Below are 10,276 nucleotides of genomic sequence, written 5' to 3'. Positions count from 1 at the left end.
GACCAAGAGTCTAAGTGTGAGATGTTAGTGATGACATCAAGGATTAGAGATCGAGGATCGACTAATTTGTTCGATTGAATTGTTATGTTAGAGGATTAAGAATCCTATTGTTATTACTACTATGTATGAGGCGTTTGGTTATTATTGATTTAATCAGTATGTTCATATCATGTTATTATGATTGTTTTACTAGTAGTTTACGCCATACATATTTGTGTTTGTGTGTTTGTGATATACGCTGTCGTTGAACGTATTACATTAATACTACTTTTAAAGACAATTTCAGTATTGCCAAATAGTATTCATGAAAGTAGATAGGGTTAAAGTAACCCTGATTCGTCTCCCTATGAATACATAATGGTTTTTCAATATTTGACACTTATGAATGCTATGCAATGATTAAGAATAAAATGTGAAACTATGCTAATGAAGTCTATGTTTGAAGAACAAATAAGAAACTTAGAAAGAATTATAATGAAATAGGCTAATTCCACTACTTTTCCAAGATAAATTCATCATCGGTTATCCACAGATCATTGTTCAATTGATTATTGTTCAAGTTTCAAATTAATTAAAGTACATTCTTAATTAATTTGAGGGCGATCATGTAGTTAACCAAAGTAGATTCTCAATCAAATGCAAGACCTTTCTAGATTATTCATAATGAATTCAACCAAAGTACATTCTCAATCAAATCCTTTTGTGTTTAATCATGTTTATTCTTATATCTCCTAACCAAATTAGAAGATAATTAATCAAAGTAAAATCCCAATTAATTATAGTTGAAATTATTACCACCAATCAAAGTACATTCTTAATTAATAGCAAAAACACGTTTAATCATATGAAAGTTCCTAAATTCAATCAAAGTTGATTCTCAATCAAACCTTGAAACCCTTGAACTTATATGATTAATATGCATGTAGATTCAAACACCTTATGGTGCAAAACTCATTGCTTTTAATATGATTGAGAGATGAGAGAAGAAGAATAACTCAAATCAATAATCAAAGGTAACAAATTCCTTAATTTAACTTAACCTCAAAATCCATAATTAAATTACAGTGAAATAGCCCTATAAGCTTAGTCCTCCATGAATGGAGTGGAATACATGGTAAAATAAAAATGAGAGGAGTGATGGATGAAATGCTTCCACTAGAGGAGTCTGAGTGAATGAATGAGTTATGATTTTTACCTCTCTTAGGTCTCTATATAGGCTTGATTGGGCTTAGACTCTGAATCTTCTGTTGATAAAATCTTTTATCTTATATATAATATCTTCCAAATATTCAACAAATTTAATCACTTTTTGAGAATATTTGATAATCTCTTTTCTAGATTCAAAAAGATTTGGCAAATATTATCTGTTGAGATTTATTGATATAGTTAAATAAGATAATTATTTAACAATATCAAATAAAATATTTTAAGATATATTTTCTCCAAATTATCTTTTAAAATATCTAATAGATTTAAAGTTGCCCAAAATTACATTTCAACCCTTTTTATTTTATTCAAAATTAGACAAAAGTCTAGAAATTTTCTCTAATTGCACTTTAGCCTTTTCTTTCTTTTCAAAATTGCATGTGTCCTGAGTTGACCAGATTGGATCAGCTTTGATAACAGTTTAACACCAATGAGGATCTATTTTGTATATTGGAAATTTAAATTTCACCTTTTTAATCATTCAAATGTTAACTTTAGCTGCATCAACAAAACAAACGTTATAACATACAAAAATCATTTATTTACTAAAAATCACTTTTTACGTCTCTTTAATTCTCAAACCTAATAAATCTAATCGTAAAAAATTCACTTTAAATCAATTCTTTAAGCACAAGAATCTCATCAAAATTTTAAATTTTAAAGCATAAATGCGGGTATAAATATGCATTCATCAGTTTGTGAATGATATTATCGGCGATAATCGTATAAAGCATTATATGTGAGCAAACGATGTTAATCGGCGATGATCGTATGATGCATGCCATCGCTCGACATTATATTAGATATCAAGATATGTAAATTTATTGATCTTGTGAAAATGGAACCTTTTCAAATGGTCAATTTGGTATTCCCTTCTTAGTACTTGATTAAAAAAAATAGTTTTTTTAAGGTCAGGGCACCTACCAATTGACTCAATTAATCAAATAAGGACTCGAAGTTAATCAACCCTATTTGCTTGCTTATCTTTATTGAACCTCTAGTTTTGTCTAAGTGAAAACTTTGTTCATCCTTGTTTCCTATTCTCGGTGAAACTGGATTGTGGTTCATTTTGTTTGAGTTTTTGGCCGGTAATCACTTCTGTGATGGTGCAGTTTTGATTACTTATGAGTATCCAAAGCTAAGGTAGCATTGTAAGTGTTTGAGTCTCTACGTTTTAGTGGCTACAGTAACCATGTGTGCTGCCCAAAAAATTGATGGCCTATAAGCAAGTTTGAGCAAGTTTGTAAGCAGTGTATGAGTTGAAATCCTAACCACACCCAACAACTGTGAGTTTTGTGTGGCTGCCATCAATACAACCTTCCTTGGCCGAGAGAATCCAGAGTTGCAACCTTTATTGTTTTCTATTTTAAATCATTTTTCTTGTAACAAAGGCCTTTCAAGTCAAGTGTTGAGAAAAATCCTCGGTGTTCTTCCTTCACTTGATTCATTTAATTGTAATTTGCATTTCTTAGAATTGAATCTTAGACGATGAGTGTGTCTTGAAACAAAAGTTTCAAGCCTCAGCCAAGAAGCTTCAATTTTAATTGCAAATTTACTTGTTCGTGTAAAGACACAAGCTAAAAGGTATTAAACTCTAAGCCTTATCACAAGTAGGGGTTCGAAATAAGTGTTCTAGTCTTTTCTTTTGGTTCTTTTGTTTGTGTTGTGCTTGAATAGAGTCACACCTTTTGGCTTCTAAGGTGATTTTGATTTAAAGGGGATAAAATCAGTAACCTAAGGCATTTCTGGAAAAGGAAGACTTGTTATTTACCAACGGACTTTTTGTTTAGGGTGAAATCAGTAAACTAAGACATTTCTGGTAACCAAAAGTCTGTCGGTAAAACTGTTGTCAGTAAATTTTACTGATGGACTTTTTGTTCCGTCGATAATTACCGACAGAAAAATTTATGGGTAAATATCGCAATTTGGTTCATCTTCTTCCCCGCTCTGCTTCTTCTTCTTCTTTTAGGGTTTTTTCAGATTCAACTTTAGGGGTTTTTTTCATCGTCGATAAATACTACACAATAACCATTTTTAACACAACAAGCACCTAAGAGAGAACATCAAGTCCTAACACATGTCAGGATTTTAGTTTTCTCCGTTTGCAATCAAAGATGCGGAGGATCTTTGTTTACTGCAGGTTTCCATGGAAGCTTTCGGTGGCACGATGTTTGGAGAAGACTTGAGATGGCGGTTAGCTCGCACTTGATGCTACAAAGGGGATTTGTTGGTGGTTGTTGCAGGTTTCTTACAATGGCTTCTGGTGCTCTTGGAGGTGCTTACTAACAGCTTATTACTTGCAAAGAGAAAGAAGAGATGGTGGTATTGGCTCATAGCATAAGAGCAAAGGGAAGAGAAAGAAGAAGAACACAAAGAGCAAGAAGAAGGAGAAGAGGAAATATGGGGTTTCCTCACTTTACTCGCGTGAGAGAGTAAAATACTGAGTGGTTTGCGAAGAGGGAGAAAAAATGGGCGGGAAATTTCCCACTTTATTAACTAACAAATTAATCTGTCGGTAATGCGTATTTCATTTACCGACAGATTCTTTCGTCGAAAATGTCGTCGGTAAGTGAAAAATGGGCGAGAAATTTACCGCTCATTTTACTGTTCCATTACCGATGAATTTACCAACAGATTTTTCTGTCGATAAATGACATACACATTACCTACGAATTTATCGACGGATTTTTCGTTCGGTACCTACGCAGTACCTATGAATTTATCGATGGATTTTTCCTTCGATAGGTGACATACGCATTACCGACGAATTTACTGCCAGATTTTTCCGTAGGTAAGTGACATACACATTGATGATGGATTTTCTGATGAATTTTCCGTTGGTAAAAAAAATTCAAAATCTGTCGATAAATCCATTGGTAATGAAAATTTACCGATGAATATATATCCGGTAATATTAATAACTTTTGTAGTAAGGAAGATTGGGTTAAGAAAAGAACTTAGGGTCTATTATTGTGGTGGATATCTTGAGCAGATTGAAGGGTAATTTTGGGTCAATTTTGAGTGTAGAGTGAGGATGTTTTTAGGTTGTATTTAAGGTAAACATAGGATGGGATAATGCATAGTGGTCGTGTGAGAAAATGAGAACCCTAACCTACTTTCAACAACAACCAAAGTGGGTGTCCAAGAGAGAAACGAAAAGGTTGAATGTCTCGTCCAATGGCTTCAACTCATGTTGAGTATAGTACACCAGTGCATGTAGTGTCAGTGGTTTTACTCATGAGTCCTTAAGGAGTCGGGTAGATAGGTCTGAAGTCATAGTGGAGGATGACTCGAATTACTCTGTTTTGCGAAACAAGTTGGTATGACGAAGTGTAAGGAAACGACATAAGTTTATATGAATGATTTAGTTATGATATTATTACTGTAGTATGATACTATGACTTGCTTTAGTTTGTGTTAGATGTTGTTATATTGTGTTATATGCTATGATGTTATTTCTAGGTATTCATCTTTGCATGTTGTGGTTGTGGTTTCCACCTAGAATGATCGTACTTATATGGGAGTAGATGGTGTTGCAAATGAGGTTGCATTACCGTAGCTTGACGAGAAAAGGGAAAATAGTTACTTCTGGGATTTTTGTTTATTTTGATATTTAATTTTCTTTTCATATTGGTGTTTTAGTAGAGATCATGATTTGAGTTTTCACGTCGTATGGACATCGTTTGAGTTTGTGTTTCTGCTTTCGTGTTGATAAATTAATAATGAATTTTGAGTATACGAAGAGAATGATTTTATATAAAATTGCATCGAGAAAGTTTTATTTTCTTTTACACTAAGTGTCTAGGAAATAAAAAATCATTATCATGAAAGACATTAATCTCTATAGTAGTGAGGAAGAGTCCAAGTCTAGTGAGAGTGATAATGATTATATAGAAAAATCTAGTGGAGAGGAAGTTTATCTCATGGAACCTCTTAACTTGTAACTATGTATATGTTCAAGTAAATGTATTGCTGATGAGACATAAAATGAAATAACACAATATGATATCATATGACAAACGAAATACAAATTTTATTGTTGAACAAAAACTTTCTTCTTACATAAAAATAATGACCAAAATTTTCTACTTTATTAGCACTAAAAAAATCACTAGTACTTTTATCTATTAGACAAAATATTCCTAATAAAAATTTTATAATATCCATTTGGTTCTCTAGGATTTTTAAAACTTAATAATTGCAGTACAAAATTAATCTAATATTTTAACAAAAACATGTTTATAATATTATGATTATTATTAATAATGGACATTTCGTTGTTTTTCTCTCGCTAATAAATAGATAGTTAAAATGAAATTACTCAATTTTAGAAAATTGCAGAATCAAATGTGTAATTAATTTTTTTTTACGGAAAACAATATTTCACATTGAAAAAATTATAAGGATTAAGACTAGATTTAAGGAGATAATACAAAATTTCATGTATATTTTTTTCATGAAAATAGTTTGTTCGCGTTTTAAGGTTCTATATGTTCTAAAATATTATCTCAGGCTAATCTAAATCAGAAAAAAAAATGAGTACGAAGGATTGTCCATTTTCGAGTTTAGAGTTTTGTCAGTGTGCTTTGAAGTGGTGAAAAATAAAATATTTAATCTGTCATTGGTCTCAATCCAAGTTATATGGGAGTATCGGGTGCAGTGCAATAAATATCATATTAAATTGAATTTGTAAAGCACAAGATCAGTTTTAACACGTAAATAAAAAGATGTTTCCCATGCTTATATTGCAAATCTGCATCAGACGAAAGAGACTGGCTAAAATTAAGAGATGCATGCGCAATACATGATTTAAGAATGAAAAAGAATTGAGACCACTACGTCCACTCCACAATAGTTTTATTCATACCAATATTTTTGTCGCGTCTAGATTTATTGTACTGTTACGACAAAGGCGTTTAGATGCTCACATAACAATAGTACAACCCTTATTTTGATCTGTGATTAATCCTTCGGAGATGTTAATTAGAAATTGACCTTGAGAAGAATTAAGGACATCGAAGATCTAAGTATCTTACGCACAACTCTTCTTTATAAAATAGGCAATGTATATTGATTTATTTCAAATTTACACTTGTGTAGTAATCTACAAACTTAGCAAACATACACCCATAACAAGCTAAAGGCTATGTGATTTGTTACTGCTGCATGAGACTGCATATTGCAGTTAATTTTTAGCTTTGGCACCTATAGGTTTCTTATTTCCACTGAGTGATATTGACATGAAAGGTAACATGGTATGCATTATTCTGGGATACTGCCACCACCTACAGTGATGATGGACTTTATATATATACAGACTCCAACTGAGTTGTTGGAATTTGAGTTGCACTGTTAAGGTTTTCTAAGATGTTGAGAACACAAGCACTTAGTTTACAGAGCCACATTTCTGTCTAATTTCTCCCATTCTTCCTGTAAGAACGCCTGCATTACTAAGCCTCACCATGGATTGGGAAAAATCATTGTAGAAGGAGAAACGGTTGTTGCTGTAATAGTAAACCATAGCAGCAGTTCTTCGATCCCTAGTTAGTGCTTGATCAGACTGTAGAAGGCCTGTGTTGTATATGAGATTTCTATAGTACTCATTGTCGAACGTGGAGGTGCTTGTAGCATCAAGAGGTGCTAGATTGCTGTTCGAAGTCTCTTCATTTGGGCACATGCTTTGCAATCTTGTGAGAAGCGAAGAGTCAAGCACGGGATCAGGTCTGCCAGAGCCTTGATAGTCAAAAAGTCTCCCTTTGAAGGTGAAGCATTGAGCAAAACCAATTGTATGTCCTCCTGATCATGGAAATAAACACATGAAGCTATATATACATGCAGAAAACCTTCCATCCATGTTTTTACTTGACAATAAAATGAGAAAATGTCAGAACCTGAAAGGGCTACAACATCCCTCAAGTCAAGACCCTTGGAGTAAAACTTTGCAGTGATGTTTTCTAGAGACTCAATCGGAGAGGGAAGTTGTTGCTCAGCTGCCTCCTTACTTGTTGTTGTTGCATCTCTTCGGCCTAATGAAACAGGCCAAGAAGGTCCTCCAACCTAAACCAATAGGGGAAGAAAAACAGTAACGAGTTACATAAAAAATGTTTTCTGGTTTAGAATGTCTTGTCCAATAAGATAAAAGAAGTGTGAGTTTTACCATATCAATAGCTTCCCTGGCTGCTAATGCTAATATATCAGCGCAGGAGACTGTGTATGGACACAGTCTTTCAACATGTTGTTTTATGTCATCAATGACTTCGAACCCCCGAAGTGAATTGTGATTAGGAAGAGCATTCTTTTCACCAGTGAAATATGGTGTATCATCAAGAAGCACCGAAGCATCACAACCCTTTCACAACCAATTCAACTACTATCACAATCATATAAATTATTTATATCATCATTTAATTTAAATATAATGTATTAATTTCTATTTTTCTAAAATTTGTTTCATGGTTCGAGATAAGTAATCTCCACCTATTGTCAGGTGATATATTAATTTGTAATGAAAAATAACATACAGTGTAAAGATTAGTGAAACAATTTCTATCATTGTTTCCTTATCCATCACTTTTTTTTACCTCTTGTCCATTTCTTAAATATTATTGAAAAAAAAATTATTATATCATCTTGAACTTCTTTATAGCCATGGTCATCATTAATCTTCACTCGAAACTTAATTTTTTAATTTACAAAATATTAGATAATAAAACTGAACCTTAGAAAATATTGAAAAGTAATATATAAAAAAACTGGACTAAAATAGATTTTAAATAATTTTAATATTTTAAAAAAATCAAGTCTAATTTAATATCATAAAATTATTTTTATAAGAAAAATTTCTACTGATTTATATTATAATTTATTAGACAAATTGGAATCACCGACATTTTTTTTTCATCCTTAATTTATTGGTTGCCCTAAATGGAGATGAGATTACACCTAATAACCACCCTAGTCTTTCATTGAAGGTAGGAAGACGTTTTATGCTTTATTGGTGGTAATCATACTTGGCATCAGCTGTATGTAAAAAACAGGTTAAAAACAAGGCAGTGATAAAACACAAGGAGGGGAAGAATCAAAGGAATTTTGGTGTCATAGTAGAACAATGAAAGGTGTCAAACCAAACACAAAAACTAACGAAGACGACAGTCACAAATACATGCTTGTTGAAAAAACTGTGACAGAGACTCCACCAAAATAAAATTCTAAACATAGAGTAAATATATATATACTTCAGCTACCCATGTTAAGGAAAATTAAGGAAGTGTCAACCTAGCCAGAGTTTCTAAAACAAACAGGATCTGGGAAGGTAGAAACTAGCAAGTGCTGAATATCTTTTGTGGATGAGAACCAATTATAACACACATTCAACAAGAATATTTCCAGTTTCAATCATTTAGCAGCATGCTTCTAGTCTATCATGAAAATTATAAACTATTTATGAATCTTCCTCAAGCAACACTAAGTACGTATGTGTTCATTTTAAAGTGTAAGAAACAAAAGCAATGAGACAATAAAGCACACAAGTATTTACATTTACTATGCAATCGTGAAAGTGTAACCGAAGAAGGGACGCGGCCATTCTGCTGTCATATTTCAAGGCTGACCAAACACCATATCTAACAATCATGAGCAAATTAGGGCATGATCTATCGTAGAAATTGATGTCAAGCTGGTTTCTATCATAGGGAAGCATATGAACAAGTGGAACGAAGGTAGCAAGGAAAAAAAGGAAGCTGAAGTAGATTACGACAACTCTACAAGTCATGGCTTGAGTATGTTTTCTATGTAACAAGGACTCCATAACTTATATTTCTTGTGACATTTATGTGGTGAGGTTCGGGTTATTTATATGCAAATGAAAAATAAATTAATGGACAAAATAGAAGAGTATTTTTTTTTCTTGGAATTGTTATTTAACTAGTATGAGTCAGAATTATTCCAAATTTCTTTAGTTGACGTCAAAGCCACAGTCCAAAGGAAATGGATAAATTATGAACGTGCATGCACGATGAAATGTCTGGTAGAGTTCATTGGTACAACGAAGAAGTGGCACTGCCATTACTGCTAGTACTAACTTTCTAATGGTCACGCGCCGCCAGAAATTCTAGCAAGCATCGTCCACGGGCACAACGTAGAAAAAGAGCGATTTTCCTATTCTCTATTTGTTATGCTCTTGTTAAGTGATTTGATATTTTACGGATGAAGATAGGTATTGAGTTCCCAAGTGCTTTACGGAGTTGTTTTCTTATTTTGATCCTAATATCTTGTTTAGAGAAGCATATCTGAAGGAAAAATAGAATAGAAAAAAAAGGTGATGATAGATGGACACACCACTCCAAATTTGATTTTATGACTCGTTACAATAGTTATAATCTATTTCCTAGAATAAGTTAAGTAGTAATAGAATTGTAAATATGAAACTTTTTATGTAGGTTATTATTAGAACTAGCATAAAAAATGAGAATGGTGACAATTTTATAATAAAGTAAAAAAAAAAAAATTATGCCAGATATACCTAGAATCTACTGTAAAATCTAATGAAGATATAAAAAAGATAGATTTCGTGAGACATATATATTTGTTGTCTTTATGATTTATCTACGGTGTATTGAGTAAATCATCCATCATATAACAAAAACTTTTTAGATATCTTTAAGGATTTCAGAATTAGGAAGAAATTCTTAAAAGGATAAGTAACGTAGGATTTAATAATAAAAGAAAGAACATAAAAAGAGAATGAAAGAAAACGGAGAGAGATTGATAGTGCGAAGTAGTGTTTTTTTTCTTGAGGAAGAAGATTCTTTATTTATAGATTTATAAGGAACCCACCATTCCTTGACTTATAAAGAAGGAGCACAACATTCGAACAACAAACATAGAAAACTTGCGACTTTAGGAGAGAGAATCTTGACAACAACTTCAACGTTCTATAATGTGTGGCTTGCCATTATTGCAAAAAGCTCATTTAACTTCGCCCAATATGCCTTGTTTTTGAGAAAACTGGAGCCTATTAAATTACGGTGACATTTTTGAAATTATTGAGAACATTTAGGCTTTGGTTCTA

General features: G+C 32.5%; 1 protein-coding gene across 1 annotated transcript; it reads right to left on the bottom strand.

Annotated features, from left to right (window-relative positions):
* Positions 1-6,234: 6,234 nt before the first annotated feature.
* On the bottom strand, positions 6,235-9,014 carry LOC108333552 (peroxidase 10). The gene is made up of 4 exons (XM_017569017.2): positions 8,744-9,014; positions 7,364-7,555; positions 7,098-7,263; positions 6,235-7,002 (listed from the first exon to the last, which is right to left on the bottom strand). Exons 1-4 carry the CDS (start codon positions 9,011-9,013, stop codon positions 6,593-6,595), a joined length of 1,038 nt encoding a protein of 345 aa, XP_017424506.2. The 5' UTR covers position 9,014; the 3' UTR covers positions 6,235-6,592.
* Between the last annotated feature and the right edge of the window lie 1,262 nt (positions 9,015-10,276).

Source organism: Vigna angularis, chromosome 1, assembly GCF_016808095.1.
Source record: "Vigna angularis cultivar LongXiaoDou No.4 chromosome 1, ASM1680809v1, whole genome shotgun sequence".
In the NCBI taxonomy this organism is placed as follows: Eukaryota; Viridiplantae; Streptophyta; class Magnoliopsida; order Fabales; family Fabaceae; genus Vigna; species Vigna angularis.
The sequence above is the reverse complement of the archived record's forward strand: the minus strand, read 5'-3'. Positions and strand labels throughout refer to the sequence as shown.

What these genes read in the sequence shown, in the direction of transcription:
- LOC108333552 (XM_017569017.2), bottom strand. Translation starts at nt 9,013, where the DNA reads ATGGAGTCCTTGTTACATAGAAAACATACTCAAGCCATGACTTGTAGA. An exon ending in CCAGGGAAGCTATTGATATG is followed by an intron (nt 7,264 to 7,363) that starts GTAAAACTCACA and finishes CTATTGGTTTAG; the next exon opens with GTTGGAGGACCTTCTTGGCC. An exon ending in GGATGTTGTAGCCCTTTCAG is followed by an intron (nt 7,003 to 7,097) that starts GTTCTGACATTT and finishes TTCCATGATCAG; the next exon opens with GAGGACATACAATTGGTTTT.